At 32.8% G+C, this 17,954-nt stretch overlaps 1 protein-coding gene across 1 annotated transcript; it reads right to left on the minus strand.

Moving 5' to 3' along the window:
• Positions 1-7,978: 7,978 nt before the first annotated feature.
• Positions 7,979-11,322, minus strand: LOC105781034 (laccase-7). The gene is made up of 6 exons (XM_012605603.2): positions 11,161-11,322; positions 10,630-10,781; positions 9,987-10,231; positions 9,733-9,861; positions 8,685-9,647; positions 7,979-8,402 (listed from the first exon to the last, which is right to left on the minus strand). The coding sequence occupies exons 1-6, from the start codon at positions 11,284-11,286 to the stop codon at positions 8,272-8,274; spliced, it is 1,746 nt and encodes a 581-aa protein (XP_012461057.1). The 5' UTR covers positions 11,287-11,322; the 3' UTR covers positions 7,979-8,271.
• Positions 11,323-17,954: the final 6,632 nt, after the last annotated feature.

A 17,954-nucleotide genomic window follows, 5' to 3' on the forward strand; every position in this document is an offset into this window, starting at 1 on the left:
TGTTGAATTGCTGCATCAGGTGACTGTGTCGGTGCTCTCGTTGGGGACGGTGATTGCATGGCTGCTGATGATGAGCCGGGTGACTGTCTGGGCCTTGTTGAGGGGTTGCCTTCGTAGTCTTTCCCTTCCGACACGTATTTGCCGCTGCCTCTCCTTTGGCGTAAGTAGATACGGCTTGCCATGGATCCTAAACCATGACATGTATTCTGGAACGCACGCTAACTCCGGAACGATGATTTGTTCCCGAGTAGGTAGATATTCATGCCGATTTTCCCACATTTCTATGTACTTAGACCAGTATCTAGGCTAATCCATACCTAATAGCCAAAGGTCGATTTTGTGGTGATCGTCAAACACCTCAGGGTCCGCAGGAATCGGTTGTCTACATCCAAACTGTCGTAGCACTCTGTCTGTCTGGTGGGGCTCCACGGTTGCATAGTTAATCAACACCACTTTCGCGTGCCAAACGTTCGGATTTTGTAAAAACTCTTCCGGGATTACTGCTCGAATTGCCGGATCCTCATATGGTGTCCATTGAAACTATATGAACATGATAGAAATATTAGTTATATACATAATACTAAATACTAAATACTAAATACTAAATACTAAATACTAAATACTAAATACTAAATACTAAATATCAATCGACTAGCAAATGTATGGAAATATCTATTTGCAAAAATACTTACTTCTGCTTCCGACCGTTGCTCTAATAGAAGCCGTATATCTTCAAGTTTAGACGGTAATCCACGATAACTTGCCGGATGGTTCCACCTAATTAAATAAATTTTTAGCATACTTTTATTTTTAAAAAAATCTAAATAATAATTCCAAAATGTAATATAAAATTTGCCTCGTTACGAGTGGGAATGTATATGGGTGGTTCACTTGAGGACGTAGAAATGGAAAGCGAAACCGTGCCCATGATTGCAGTAGTGACAGGCAACCTCCGATGTTTGCTGTCCTCGGTCGCGTCGCCCCGCACATCTCCCGATATAATGTTGCCAAGACGGTAGACCCCCAACTAAATTCACCGGCTCCTCTAAAATCAACGAGTTTTAGCAGCAACCTTAGATGTACACTGCTCCGTGACGTGTCGGGCATCAGATAACCTCCAATTATTTGAAGAATGTATGATTGAGCATATCGAATTCTTTCAATTTCGGTTGAATTTTCATTCGGATCGGGGAAGGTGGCACGTAACCAGCCCATCTCGACCTTACCTCCATCCATTTTATACGAAATAGCGCCTAAAAGCTCGTAGCACACCGCCTCCCAATTGCTAAATTGGGCAGACCTGGTGACCGGGTGCTCGTCCACCGGCAATCCGAATTGCAGATGGACATCTTCTAGAGTGATAGTGCACTCTCCACATGGAAGATGGAATGTGTGCGTCTCGGGTCTCCACCTCTCGACCAACGACCGATCGGTTTGGTCCAACTTGCATCCCTACCACCGTCGCCACGTGCCAAAAACCCGCTTCCCGCAGGTAGTTCTCTACTAACGGTGATGGAGGAGCATGCATATTCCGGATATTGCATTCCAATAACCGATCTTCAGACTTTTATAACAAATAATAAATTAATAATTATCTAAAAATACATAAATAAAAAAATCTTAAATAATATTTAAAAATTAAATTTAATACTTACCATTTTCATTTGCTCCACCGATATGTGATTCCTATCAAGACGAATCAATGATCCGGCCATTGATGAAAATATAAAAAAATATAAAATTATTTTTTAAAAATATAAAAAAATTTAAAATTATTTTAAAAAATGAAATTGAGGGGAAATTGAAATTAAATATGGATTTGAGAGGAAATTGAAATTAAATATGGGTTTGAGAGAATTTTGGAAGGAAATTTGGAAGGAAGTTGAGAGGATTAGAGAGGAAATATTAGATAGGATTTGTTTGTGAAAAAAAAGGGGTGGAGGGTATTTATAGTTTTTTTTGACCGTTGGGGGGGCCAACGGTCAAATTTTTGACCGTTGAGGTACTATTCACGCGCGGAGGACATCGCGTCCACGTCAGCAGGTCGCGCTGATGTGGACGCGATGTCCTGACACTACCCTGACATCGCGCTGACGTGGACGCGATTTCCCGGAAAATTGATCATTCCGGTAAATAATCAAAAAATCGGCCCATTTCGGTAAATTTTAAAAAAAAACGGCTTTTATTGGTAATTTCCCCCAGTTCATCGTCACCTTCACCTAAGGTGTGCAAAAGAATTTCTAAATAAAAAAAAAACAATAGTGAATTGAATAGAATAAAACCATTGTTTTGATTTATTCGATTATTCAGCTGGATCTATTTTTATTTTCAGTTTAATTTATTTATTTAATCAATTTTCGATTTTGATATTTTAAACTGAACAATTCATTAAGACCATAAGTCCATAACCCATTTACATACACAAACCTAAATTTAAATTTAATACTCTTAAAAGCTCAAATCCATTAAAATTTAAAACCTCATACACATTAATATTTGAAACACAAATTAATAATTAATTTTTATGATATTTATTTTATTTTATCATTTAATTTATAAAAAAATCCTGAATTGATATATACCCATTAAGAACAATAGAAGATATGGAAATTGTATTTTGGCCTGAAAATAAATATTTTTTGAGTTTATTAAAATTTGTTTGATTTAATTTTTAATATTTTTATAATTAATTTGAAACAAATTCAAATTCAAATTAAAAGTAATATGATATATCATATATCATATACTAAATTCAAGAAAGAAGAAAAGTGAAAAAATTAAAAGAAAAATTAAAAGTAAAAAAAAAACTCTAAAAACCCAAAAACCAAATTGAACTGAAATATTTTGTTCGATTTATTTGGTTTTGCTCCCTAGTTCGATTAAGTTTATTTGATTTTTGGTTTAAAAAATTGAACCGAACAAATGCACACCTCTAGCACCATAGGTATTGAAATGTATTCCATAGTAGACAACAAGTTTGTATTTAGATTAAAAGTCGGTTAGGTCAGTTAACTGGTCGAAGTTAAGTCGATTCGGTTAGGTTGGTTAAAATAATCTAAGCTGGTAAGTTCAATTATTATAAATTATTGTTGGATGAATTAATTAAATACAAATAACCAACCAAAATAATATCTTATACAATTGATATGTTTTTCTTTTTAAAGTGTTACAAGCATAGTACAATTAAAGTACAAATATAAATACATGCTGAATAACCACAAGTATCAATTGTTAAAATACAAACAAACTATTTGGTAATCATAAAATAGAATCAAACTATTACAACATATATGGACTAAGAATTGGTATAATACAGGCTAAAATCAATGAATTGAACTAAAACTTATACATAATAATGACACAATGAAATTTAAAACCTATGCATATAATTATGTATGATGTCTCAAATTTAGGTACTCAAAACTCAACTTTTATTTTTACCAAATGTGTTAAGACCTTGTTCACTACTTCTGTGAATGTGTGAGAGTGAAGAGCAATTTTATATTTTTTTGGAACTAGATATGATTGATGTTTGGCGGTAAAAGTACTATAGAGGCCTCTATATTAAGAGTCAGATTGTATTTTGTCTCCTCTACTAAAAAATGTGTAAATTAATCTTTATATGTTAAATCAAAAGAAAAATAGGTTCTTTTTATTAAAAAAGTCATCCGTTTTGTACTGTTAAAAATTAGAGTAAGTGATAGAAAAACAAAGCAGTAATACTTAAAGTGTCATGTGTATTTTGTATTGAAATAAAAAGATTAATTTTTAACCATAAAAATAGATAAAAATTTTAATACACGTTTGGATTGCTTAGACGGATACAACAATGTGAAAAGATTCTAGAAATGTTTATAATTGACACTTGGCAGTTGCAAATAATAAAATCCACACGGCAGCCAACCCTTTTAAAATTCACGTTTTTGGGTTTTTTTATTATTATAAATGTTTATATTGTTCTTCAATGATTAAATCAATGAAAGCTTAACCAAGAATTGACTATTGTGCAGATGATAATAAATGTGTATTTAATTGGTATATAAAAAATTATTAGGAATATGATAATCATGAATATTATTTTATTTGAAACCATGAGTTGACTATTTTTCGTTTGTGGTTATTGCAATCAACTTATGACCAAGGGTTATTCTAGACAAAGCTCTAATTCTTTATTATATCTTTTCTTCTAACTTCAAAAGGAGTAACGGTGAAATCCATAAACAAGGGAAAAAAGCACATGATTACGTACAAAATCAAAGTTGATGAATTTAAAAAAAAAACCCTCAAAAAATTAATTAGGTTTTATATAAAATTTCAAATATAAAATATATATCAATTGAATTCTTCAATCAACTTTAATGTTGACTGGCAATTAATAATCAATTGTTAAAGTTAATGATCAAAAGGTCTTTTTCAGTAGCAAATTTAGAAAAACAATTTTGGGATGAATTTAAATTGTATATTTTATGATAGTAAAAATGCAATTTCTATTTTTTTTAATAGCCTATATCTTTATAATTTTTAAAGGATTAAATCAAGTTTTTATCATTTTTGGGGGGCCAAAGTGTAATTTTACTATTACTAATTTAAAATTTTATAAATTATAAAGGGCCTAAATGGAAAATTTTTCTTTTTAGGGGAGGTCGAGACCTTGTCAGTCCTCTAGATCCACACCTGGCCTTTTTGATATATTTTGACAGTTCAAGTACCCAATTAGTGCAAAAAAAAAGAGCAGGGACTTAATTGCTTTTTTTTAAAGAGTTAGTAACACCCCAAAACCTAACCTAGAAGTTTCAACTAGATTTCGGAAGTTACATTGACCACCGAAGTGACCCAAAACAATTTACTGACCAAATTCTTAAATTCGTTTTTGAAAATCATTTAATTAAGCAATTTATTGAAACCAGAAGACAGTTTTGCTTACATTTCACAAATGTTAAATCCCATTTATCACTTCAAAACAGATGGCAACGGATTTGCTTTTTATGTATTAATTTCGTAATCAAAACAAAATAGTACTGTGAGAAAAACTGAAACTTTAAACCGAAATTGCAATGGCAAATTTGATTGGTCACTTTTAGTCGGAAATCCCATAAATTATTATCTAAAAAATTGCTTATAAAGTGCAAAATAACATTTCGATGAAATAAGGTCCCATCCATGGCTTCAAAATTTAAACCCAAAGTCCCAAAGGTCATAACCCTTACCACAATTTATATAATCGCCTTTACATATTGATTGAAAATACCTTATTAAACTTATAAAAAACTTATTAAAACCAAACCAAAACGAAGCATTCTGAGTCTTCCAGTTTGCCAAGTCCAACTCCTAATCATGTGGCCTACCTGAAAACGAGAAACTAGGGAAGTGAGCTACGAAAGCTCAGTGTAAGTCTAAACGAATGTGAATGGACAATGTAGAAATAAATAATCGAACATACATGCAATAGCTTAATCTGAATCATATTTGGGAATCACTTCAAAGTGAAGCACCACAAAGCATAAGCATTTAACTTGTATTAATCAATAGGATCATATAATAGCGAACAATCATACAGTCGTTTTCAAATCATATCGAAACAGAACATCACATTGTTCTATCATAATCAAGTCAGAGTACAGAATGCAAATCATGCTCAATGTTAACCTATCCAACCTCTACACATCTTCTCCGTAAATCCCACACACATCAATAAGAGTATACTAAACCCTTTCCAACCTCTACACACCACTATCGGGTTATGGTGGACCCGTCTAACCAATTCACACCACGAAGAGGTCATTTGCCTTGTTATTATTATGCAGTCACACTGCTAACTTTATAATGGAGTTAAACTACTGAATCAAACTTCCTTCTCTTCGGAACAAATTCTCACACACAGATGCAAATGCGTATGCCAAACTCACAGAGCATATACATATATCGAATAAGATATTCTCACATTTGATTATGAAATAACAGAATCCACAAAATACAAATTTTCTGATCAACATATCCAGACATTTCCATATATCAGAATATTATACACGATGTCATATAACCAACTTAGGAACATAACCAAACCAAATATGGGAATTACACATATATACAAAATTATTCTAACAAACACATGCCTTATAAAGACCTACCACAACCAGTATTCGAGTCCTAAACAATCCTACAGAGACTCACCCCAAGCCGTGTGACTTGCAAGTTGACCTAGTTTCTAAAGCGGCACACGACCGTGTGGACCGCCTGTGTGCAGCACACGCCTGTGTGGCTGCTTGTGTGGTTTGTAAACCACCTCAAATTTTGCCAAAAATCGTAAAATTCACTTCAATTCGATCTCTAATTACATTAGTTTCAGAAGCACACTTGAAAGACAATTCCCATGCACTAACGAACAATCGATTCGCCGTAATTCTACTAAACTGAAACTCAATTTTTCACACACATTCTAAACCTATAAGAAATTTCAATCCAATCCAAACAAAAGATTCAAAGGAACGATTTAAAAATCACAAACCTCACTTACCCGCTAAAGCTTGACAACAAAAGTGTAAAATGATGAATGAACTCCAAAGAAGTGGCAATTAATGATAATAACGTGAAACGATTGGGGCAACAAACAAATTTTTTAAATTTAACGATGAACAAAGAAAGAAAGAAATTAAGAAACATTGATGGACTGAAAAAGAAAGTAATGCTCAAAGAATACAATCCCAACAGAAGCATCAAAATCTAAATTTTGAGAAGAGGAAAAACCAAAATCGTGAAGAAGGGAGATGCGAGGAAAAAGTGGGAAACATGGAAAAAACTTGAAAGTTTCTTTAGAAATTATTATTATTTTTATAACAATATTTAAAATCAAACATTAACCTCCTCTAAGCTCACAAGTGGACTTGAACTTGAGACCAAAGGTATACAAAAGCTTAACCACTAAACCATTAAACTCATTGTTAACTTTAAAATCAAGAAAAAAACATAAGAGTCTAAACGAAACTACCAACTCACTTGCAAACCTTAATTCTTCCAATCCCAATTTCAGGATGTTACAGAGTTTGAGTGATTTTTCTATGTATTTTGGCAATTCAAGTACCTAATTGAGTGAAAAAAAAAAGGCTTAATTACTTTTTTTTTGGAAAAGTTTGAGGGCTTTCTACACCCTTAAGCTTTAATTTTTCAACCTATCAAACAAATAGGTAAATTTCAATTTTATGAAATTGTCACTTGATTTTTTAAAAAAATTATCATTTAAAAGTTATCTTTAATTATTTTTATTAGTAAAAACAATTATTCAATCATTTATTTTTTCTATTCAAAGCATTTTACATAAATATATATATCAAAATTTTAATAAACATTAAAATTAATCATTATTATTTGATATAAAAATTATATTAAAAATTGAAGCCTTCCGAATTTGTGGCGAAAACATATTAATCTAAAATTAAAAGTCAGTTGTTGACTTCTTAAATTCAAATATTAATTTCCTACTCTTTACTTTTTCCATAAAAAAACAATAATCCGATTAATTAATTTAAGTTATTAAGTTATAATAAAAATTTTAAAAATATAGTTATAAATAATATATTATAATATTTAAAAATAATTAAATTATTTAAAATTTTAAGACTTAATTGAAGTAGTGGTTAAAACTGGTTTCAAATATTTAAATGATATGGAATTAAACCTCGTATCATTCTTCCCTTTCTCCGTTTTTTTTTGTAATATAATTAATATATTATTCAAATCTATTTTATGGTCCTTAGAAATTGACTTTTCAGAAACCTATAATAACTCCTCTTAATGATATTATCTTTAAAATTAAAATTCATAATTTTTTCGTTACACGGAATATTTGTATGGTAAAAAAAACCATTGAAAGTTGAAGGTATGCGGGAGTGATAGAAGTGCGTGTAATTGGTATACAAAGAATATTAGCAAATATAAAAGTGGGACAAACAACACCAAAGGTCCAAAAGGGTAGAAAATGATATGCGAAGAAATAATTTTATTATAAATAAGGTACACAAAATCTCAACTCATACATTGTAGAGTTCTGAGTTTGAACAACATCGCAGAGGTGAATTTCATTTATCGCCTATTATTACACATCGGTAACTTTGAAAAAATTTAGAAGAAAAAAAGAAAACTAATATTACACGACAACTATTGCCTTGAGAATAGTGTCAGTGAAATCCTTTCTGGAGGAATAATAAAAGAAAACGAAGAATATTTCATCTTGAAAATGAACGTCAACTACTGCTATAATGAATAAACAAATAATGTCTAGCATTGTGGAAGATCCACTGGCGGCGGAGGCAAGGTTGTTTCCGGAGTTGGTCCGTTCTCAACCACGAAGGCAGTGGCCAGGCCTATTGGCAAGTGCCCGTCGAAGTGGCAATGCATAAACCAAACACCTGTTCATTTCAGATGAATTGAAACAACAATATGTTAAGCTTTCATGGGGGTTACAGAAGAAGATAAACAAAATCCGTTGGATCTTAGTTAAACTATCATTTTTACTTCCATCGTTGACCTTAACAAAAGCCAGCAATTAAAGATAATCCTGATTTTCCAGAACCGAATTAAGTCAAAGATTGATTTAGAGCTGGACTTTTATTTCAAATCCGAATCTTTGACAATTTCAGGGAATTTCTTTCCTTTTAAAGCAAGTAAATGATCGATGTTAGAAAACTAACCTGGATTATTAGCTACGAATCTGATGACAGCCCATCCTCCAACAGGTACGCCAATAGTGTGGCGGATTTGGGGGTTGAATAGATTGTACTTCAGTGTATCAGTGGCAGGGTTAAAGTTTCCAAACCCTTGCGCCAATACATGGAAATCAAAGCCATGGAGGTGCATGGGATGGTTCTCCGCTCCAATAATAGCTGTGTTCTGCATCACCATCTCCACAGTGGTGTTGAACTTAAGCTTGGTGATCCTGGTTCCTTTTGGAGCATATAACAGAGGTAGGTCGCCGTTAATGCTAGGGTTGGTGTAGTCAAATTGAGCTGGAGGCTTGACAGGGAAATCAGTGGTGTACACTCCTCGGACGTTGAAGAAAAAGGCTTGCAACAAAGACAAGCTACTAGGTGGCACGAAGGATACATTGTTCATGCTGGCCGAGAGCTTTGCTCCAACAGGTGGACCCTGGCAAGTTGTGTTTGATGGGCAGACATCAAGGGCCATCCCAATGGTGACGAACATTTTATGATCCACTTTAAGTGGGACAGGCTCCCAGTGAGGCCCACCGACCAAAGCAGTAAGGCTGGTAGAAAACTTATGAGCCGTGGGGGTGTCATTGAACGCCGGTAATACTGGCATTAGCGGCGTTCTCGAAGTCCAAGACGGTGCACCCTCATAGACGATGACACCCCTCGTTGTAGTACTATCAAATTCTAAACCAGCCGCACTTGCATAAGCTCTAGCGGCCATGTAATACGACCCAATCGGCTGATCCGCGGTTAGCAAAACGTCAATCGTCTGGCCAGAGGCGACAACCAAGACGTCAGTGACATATGGGTTGGTGTAACGAGCGTCAACGGCCACAACGATCATCTTATGATTGGCTATCTTGTAAAAGAGATTGTTATCGACTGCAGCGTTGGTAATACGTAGGAGATAGGTCTTCCCTTGCTTCACCTTAAGCTTGTACATTTCTGAACCATATAATTAAATTTAGATTGAATATTAATTGTCAAATACGCGTATAAGCAAGGAGATCATGAATCTGTAATCACTTACGGTTTTGAGAGCATGGATAGAGATCACCGGGCCATCCATTTATTGTATAAGCATCAGAAATGTTAGGACCAGTGCCATGGGCCAGAGCTTGGTTTGCCATATCAACGACATTACCATTCCACCACTCACCTGCAAAGGCATTCCTATTTGTTAGCTTAAACCTAGGCTTAGAACCATGGAACATTTATATATCTCTTCTCATGATAAATAATGAATTCAATGTAAGATCTCGGGTTCCCAGTGGCTATATATACCTAACAGGATGGGAACTTCCCTATAGGGCTTTGGGAATGGGTAAGAGCTGCCAGCTCTGGGGCGGATGATGATTGCACCATAGAGGGTGGCACGGAGCGTGGAGGTATGAGAGTGCCACCAAAAGGTTCCTTCTTGTTTAATGATTTTGAATTTGTAGGTGTATTTATTTCCGGGGCGAATTGGACATTGAGTGATCATGTCAGGTCCATCTGCCCAGGCACTCAGCATCTGATGAATTCCATGCCTGATCAAGCAGCATAACCATTAGAAAATAATTAAATCATATAAATGCATATCAAAAGAAAATCATGTAATAAATTTAGTTTTGGAGTTTAGTTAATTAGTATTAAATCAGTAGTAGCTGAAAAAACGGTTCACATGAATTTTTTCTTTTTTGTTTTTTAAATGGACCACATGGGTATAAGATACACGATTGCATAATTGCATCCCATATGGTATTTTAATAAGAAGAATAATTTTTTTTAATTAATAAAACCAGAACGGAAGCCGACCTAATGAAGTATGACAACCGACGTTTTCGTCACAAAAAGACCACATTTTGAGGAATAAGTTAATAATAATTTCACAAATACTAACGGTGAAAATTGAGTAAATTCAATTGTATTCCACGAAGGTTTTTACCAGTGAATAGTCAAGTTGTAAGGTGATTTATTAAAGACATGAATAATCAGTGTGTCACCCTCTCGGGCACGGATACTTGGGCCAGGGAGTCTGCCATTTGCTGCCGTAATCACATGACGGTTGCATAGCCTATTAACAGTCAAATTTTGCACCTGCCATCAAATTCAAATTATAAGCTTAGGGACATGGTAAACATATATGATATTATGATATTAACCTTCAAAAATGGGAAAAGAAGGGTTAAAAGTGAGTCTTCCTATAAGCTCAAACTGTAATGGTTAAAAGCTTGTCGTGGAGGTAAATATCAGTAAAGGAATGTGAAGGGTGTGTTTAAAAAGCCATGGCCTTTGTGATGGTATAAAGTCAACGAGCATAGTGTTACACAGGTAAGATATATAATGATGGCAACTGGGAGAAGTGTGAAAATAAAACCACCCCTTCTGGTTTCATGGGATTTGTTTGAGTTGAAACTCAAAACCTTGAACCAGCTTGGGATTCTAAAGGAAAATGATTAAGAGTAGAATCCATTACATTGAATGAGTGCTCCACTATTGCAGCTGAAACAGTTGTAGCAGCCACCATAAGAAGCAAAGAGGAAGCAAACAAGAACACAAGGCGCCCCATTTCGATTGAATAAATAACAGAGGGAGAGGTCATGGAAATGCTTTGCTAGGAGTGAGATGCAAAGGTTGAAGAAAGGGCTTCAATTTATATTAGAAGTGCACGAGGTTTCCTCTTGGAACTTTCTTCATATTTCGGGGATAGTTTATTAACTTGCGGAAATCGTTTTTTATTTGAAATAAAGAAGTGAACTTAACCCTACGATATCGAGAATTAAATATTAAGGGGGAGGTCTTAGCTTGGGCATACCAATTGCTTAACAACCTAGCCAAAACGAGTGGGAAAATATTTTCTTTATGAACTGGGAAGCCAATGTGTCAGTCCAACCTTCGTTATCAAGGTGGTCAAGTTTGGCCATCAAAAGAAGTTTTTTACTTCAAAAATATTAATAATATATATTAAACAATGAAAGAATCATGGTTGTTGAAGCCCATCCTTTTGAAATTAGTTATTAGAATATTGTTTCATACTAGGATCAGAAATGACACTAGCTTCCTTTCATAACCATGGGGTAATCTGAATTTAGTTGCAGTGCAATATTGAGGTAATTAAAGGGCAAATCAAATCGAGGAGCTGCTGGCACATGCAATGCGTCAACACCTAACCTCTGGGTTTATTACTCATTCTCAGCCTTTGGCTAGTGTCTCGCTATTGCTCGTGCAGGCTCTAAATACCGTGAAACTAAAATTAATTTAAATATTTTTTAAATATTTTCATGTGTTACAAATATTAAAAATGAGTTTCCAAATTTTTAAAATCTATTTTGAGTTAATTTTACAACTTTTTAAAGTGTTTCAAAATTATTTTTAAGCACTTTTAAAGTTAAGTACTGAGGTTATTGCCTTAGGTATATATTGATACTCCAAGCAATCTCCACAATACTTTCTAGAGGGATAACATATTGAAACTTGACTTAAGATATCGATATCATTGGTAAGGTATCATACATTTGTAAGTAATTAGTCATAACACATTCTAAAAGCGCAAATATCAATATCTAATATTGAGGTATCGATATCATAGTGTTTTTAGCGGTTATTTTTCTTTAATAGTATCAATACCCATTTTAGTATTATCGATATCGTAAGTTGCAGAAAGACTTTAATGCATGCAATTAATGCTTCAAACAGTTAAAAACTTCCTCCAACTACTTCAAATTGCTAGAATACATTAAGAGGATATAAATCGGGTCTCATTGCACTCAAGAGAAAACAAAAAGCAAATTCAAACAATCAAAAATTAAATATTCATTAATCACATTTTTTATTCTCATTTTATTCAAATTCTATTTGTAAACACTTGTTGGGTCGAGTTCATATTTTCCTTTCAAGTATTTATTTATATTTGTGAGTGCTTAAACATCGCAAACCAATACCTTTGAGATGTCTTCCATTGTTTGCTCTTTATTTTCTTTATTTGTGAGATTACTTGAGGTTTTTTACTAGAAAAATTGAAAAGAGCTAAGTGGTGTTATCTTATCAATTTAAAAGATAGAGAGTTGTAAAAGATTATACATTGTTCTTGACAGGTATTGACTCTAAGTTGGTGGATTGAGAAAATCTTAGAAAAAGAAGGTTAAGGTAGAAGAGGTAGATAATTGATGGGCGTCAAAACCACAAAAAATAATTTCTACAAAATAACTTTAAATAGTAATAAAGAGTGGTGGTAGGGTCGAGTCCACAGTGATAGGTATTATAATCAACTCTCGCGTTTAACTTGTGATCAGAATTTCTATCGTGTCGATAGTCGTGACAATAGTCATGCCCACATCTCCAAACAGACCTGCTAAAAAATAAACAAATAAATCAGGGGAGTTTTGAAATGTTTAGAAATTAAATAATTGAAACAACATAAATAAAAAATTAAATAAATTGGAAATTAAATTAAATTGGAAAATAAATTTGGATTTTGTAAACAGAGATAATAAACCTTAGCCCTAGATTCAGTGGATTCTTGATTTTGAATCAATCCTCGAAAATTAATTTTCTCCTCCAAACAATAAGTTGATTATAGCAGTTAAGAACGTCCTAACCACCAATTCTTCCTCTCGTAGCTGGTCCCGACACGACTTGTAAACCAACCCTTACTGATTATCTAACCGAGATACACGTGTTCTCGATTCAAGATTCCAGCAGCCTTGCGCTCTTAAGAACACAACTTGGATTAACGGCCTCAACCGTGCGGGTCATTTAAACCCGATCACTTCTCCCTTGATTTGTTCTTGGAGATCTAAAAACAACATGACCGACTTGTTTCCCCGACTGTCCGCAAGTACGACTCCAACCCAACGCGCTTTTTGATTTGAAATCGAGTTAACTTTAAGGGATGAGTTGTCAATCCCGATACTTAGGAAAAAATATGAATATCGATTGGAAGGATTTTTAGTACAGATACATATCTCACGATTCCCAACCGGAAAGAATACCGCCTAAAGCTAAGTTGGTATTTAGTAAAGCATGAAATTATTCATGCTTTGGTTGGCTATGGAGTAGATTTGAATGAAAATGGTGGAAATTGGGAAAGGAAGGGGCTTGGAAAGTAATTAAACAAATTTTGCAAAGAACAAAGAAATGAAAATGGAATTGCAATAGCTATTGACGCATGAATTTGGAAAGGAAATAAAATAATTCTTATTTAATCCAAATGAAATCAAGTGTCAAGTGTTTTTCAAGCTACCTTAAAGCCCTATTTATATACATGTCACTTACTAAATTTGGCTTGACCACCCAATACATAATTAAAATTATAAAATCATATTTTTTTTTCTAATTTTGGCTTTTACAAAGTCAAAAGAAATCTTATGAGTCCTTGGCTATTTCCACGTTTTTTATTCGGTCCCACTTTATTGACTATGCTGCAAATTGGTCATTTTCTGGTCATTTTTAACTCATAGCATCCCAATTGCATTCCTGACAGGATTAAAACATAAAATCACTAATTTAGCAGGGATCAATTCAAGAATTAACCGTTTTAAACACAAAAAATAGGCAAATTTAACATGTTATCAATAATTGAGGTTGAATCACTATAAATCATTATGTTGATTTTTAATCCTTCACTTGCATCATTTAATCACCAATTTGCCCTTTCTTATATTTATTGAGCTTACAATTGGTATTAGAACTAGAACTCTAATGACAATTAATGCTACATTAAGAGAAAATTTCTACAAGAAGCTCAAGATGAAAGTAAAATATCAAGAGGTTGCTCACTTGGAAGAAGTATGACTCATGGATTTTGAGCAAAATTCAACAATGTTGGGAGAAGGCTATTCGACAATGAGACAACCACTCTTTAATGGCACAAATTACTTATATTAGAGAATAAGAATGAATCTATTCATCCAAGCTAATGACTATGAAATTTGGAAGGTGATCAATCATTGGCTCTCATTCCCAAAGAAGATGGTGTAAGATACCATTGTGCCTACAGAAGGTGATGAATGGAATGAGGTGTAACAACCCGGTTTTGACCCTAAATGGAATAGTGGTTTCGGGACCACAAATCCGAGTCTAAAAAATATTTTAATATTATTTTGTGTGTTTATGATGTGTGAATTTAAATGTGTGAAAGTTTCGTGAATTAATTTTGTTGTTTATGTGTTTAATTTGATAAAAGTATCTAATTGCATAAAATGTAAAATTTGCTTATTAAAGTGTGAAGTGTTTAATTGATAGTGGCTTTTAAATATGAGGTTCTTAAAGGGAAATTAGCCCATTTTAAAGGATAGTGGACGGCATGATTGTTAATATATATAGTTTTATATATTAAATGTAAAAGTTAAAATAATAATAGTATAATATTAAGTTATTATATAATAAAACATTAAAAAATAAGCCATGTTCTTCATTTTTTTTATGACACCGAAACTAGAAAAGAAAATTAGGTTTGAAGCTTTGAAATATTCGGCCATTGAAGACTTTGATTAAGGTATGTTTTTGTTTCGATTTTTGATAATTTTTACGTTTTTGAGATCGTTGTTTTAAATACTTCAAAACCCATGTCTTAATTTTGTGAATTGTTGATGATTTTGAAATGTGTCATTGATGAATGTTTGAGTTTCATGATTTTAGTTGATGAAATATGAAATATAAGTGTTAAATAAACATGTTTTGTCTTTGAATTTTTGGTGAATTTGAGTAATTGGGGCTAAATTGAGAAAATAAATTTTTGAGGCACTAAAATGTGAAATAAATGACATGAATAGACTTGTATGAGCTTAGTACATATTCGGCCAAGCTATTGTGCAATGAAAATTTAATTATTTTGTATTTTGTGAAATAGGGACCAAATTGTGAAAAATGTGAAATGTCAAGGGCAAAAATGTAATTTTCCCATTTATGTGTTCTTAGACTAAATTAAATGAGAATATGATTAAATGAGATTTATTTGAATATGTTTAGATCAAGAAACAAAGAAATCGGATTTAGATCGGGGGAAATCGAAAGTAGTTGAGTAGCCGATCTATTAGTCGACGACATCTGAGGTAAGTTATTAAGCATATATATTAATTGTATCATTTTAAAAATCAGCTTAGTACCTATGTAATTATGCTGAATTGAATGATATATATATATACATGTAGTGATAAAATTATTGAAATAAGATGTATTGAGTTGTTGATTTTCGACACTAAGTGTGCGAATTTAATTATAGAGCACTAAGTGTGCGAGTTTAATTGTAGAGCACTAAGTGTGCGAGTTTAATGGTAAAGCACTAAGTGTACGAGTTTGATTATTGAGCACTAAGTGTGCGAGCTTATTAAATATTTTCGAATAACTATTAGCATTGAGTATTTGTCTTATTGAGAAATCTTGATTAGTAAAATGAGTAAACACTTGGAATTTTTGAGTAATAACCATTATGGTTGTAATTAAGGTTAAGCTTTGCAGGTATTAAATCTATTGGTGATTATATTTGGAATCATATATATATAATATGAATCTTTATATTACATGATGAGGAAATGCATAATGTATTTGGTCTTGTGTTTAAATTTGAAGAAATATTTATGGTTGTGTAATTATATTGATTTTAGTTAAATCATAGTAATAAGTGAATAATCATCGTATGATAGGGTAAGCTAAAGGTAAGATGATTTAGTAGTATGAATTGGTTGAATATTATTTGAGATATAGGGTTAAATAGTAGAGTTTATTTGCTTATAACTTACTAAGATAAATTAGCTTACAATGTGTTTGATAATTGTTTTGATGTATTGATTTTGGTGTTCGCTACGTGTTCGGGGATCGTCAGCTAAGCTCGTCACACTATCGATATTTTCTTTTGGTATTTTGCTAAATCGTTCTCAAATATATGGCATGTATAGCATAATTAAAATATTGATTTTGGAACCAATGTGTATATGTTTCTAAAAGCCATGCGAAAATGGCTTATCTCTTTTGGTTTGAATTCAGGATTAATGCATATGCTTTAATGGTCTAAATTGTGGTATATGTTCATGTAATTGTTATGCTTAAATGCTGCCCAATTGTTATATGTATGCTGCCCAATTTTGATAAATCAATGCTGTCAAATTTTGTATATACATGCTGTTAAATTTTGTGTATAAATGCTGTCCAAATTTGTATATGTATGCTGCCCAATTTTGGTGAATCAATGCTGTCCAATTTTGTATATACATTCTGTTAAATTTTGTGTATAAGTGCTGTCCAAATTTGTGTATGTATGCTGCCCAATTTTGGTGAAGCAATGCTGTCAAATTTTGTACATACATGCTGTTATATTTTGTGTATAAGTGCTGTCCAAATTTGTATATGTATGCTGACCAATTTTGGTGAATCAATGCTGTCAAATTTTGTATATACATGCTGTTATATTTTGTGTATAAGTGCTGTCCAAATTTGTAATATGTAGTATAGTTAGTATATTGAAATGAAATAAATGCTTGGTTAAATGTTTGATTTATGATATTAAATTTTGATTAGGTAAATGATAATGATATGGATGAATTGTTGAAACATGGTTAGTATATGAAACTTGATTAAAGATGCATGTTTGATTTTATTTGGTTATGTGATAATATATATATGGAATAAAATTTCGTGGTTGATTTAAAAAAAAATTTTGAGTTGGATTTTGATCGGTAATGCCTCGTAACTCTAATCCGGCGACGGACAAGGGTCGAGGTGTTACATGAGGTGGATGTGAATATGAATCAACTCAATGCTAAATTCATGCATACTCTATTTTGTGCTCTTTACCCAAATGAGTACGATAGAGTTTCTCTATGTAACAATGACAAAGAGATTTTGGACAAGCTTAAGGGCACAAGAAGAGTCAAAAGAATAAAAAAATAACCTAGATTTTGGACAAGCTTAAGGGCGCAAGAAGAGTCAAAAGAATCCAAAAATAACCTTGCATACTTTGGATCATGAGTTGTTCAAGGCCAAGTTGAATGAAGTAATTAAAGATATGTTAAATTGTTTCACTGATACCATTAACGGTATTAAAACTCTTAGGAAGACTTATCCTAATAAGGATATGGTGAATAAGATGCTCGATAGTCTACTCCTACTTACTTTCAGGTCAACACTTGGACAAGTAAGTTTGAGTAAAATATATTTCATTTTCAAAGGCTAAGTGTACAATAATTTTCTACTCCTACTTAAGTTCCTAACACTACACCAAAACAGGTTTTTAGCGGCGTTTTTTTAGGCCTTTAGCGGCGCTTTTTAATGCCA

This window comes from Gossypium raimondii, chromosome 4, assembly GCF_025698545.1.
Source record: "Gossypium raimondii isolate GPD5lz chromosome 4, ASM2569854v1, whole genome shotgun sequence".
NCBI lineage: Eukaryota > Viridiplantae > Streptophyta > Magnoliopsida > Malvales > Malvaceae > Gossypium > Gossypium raimondii.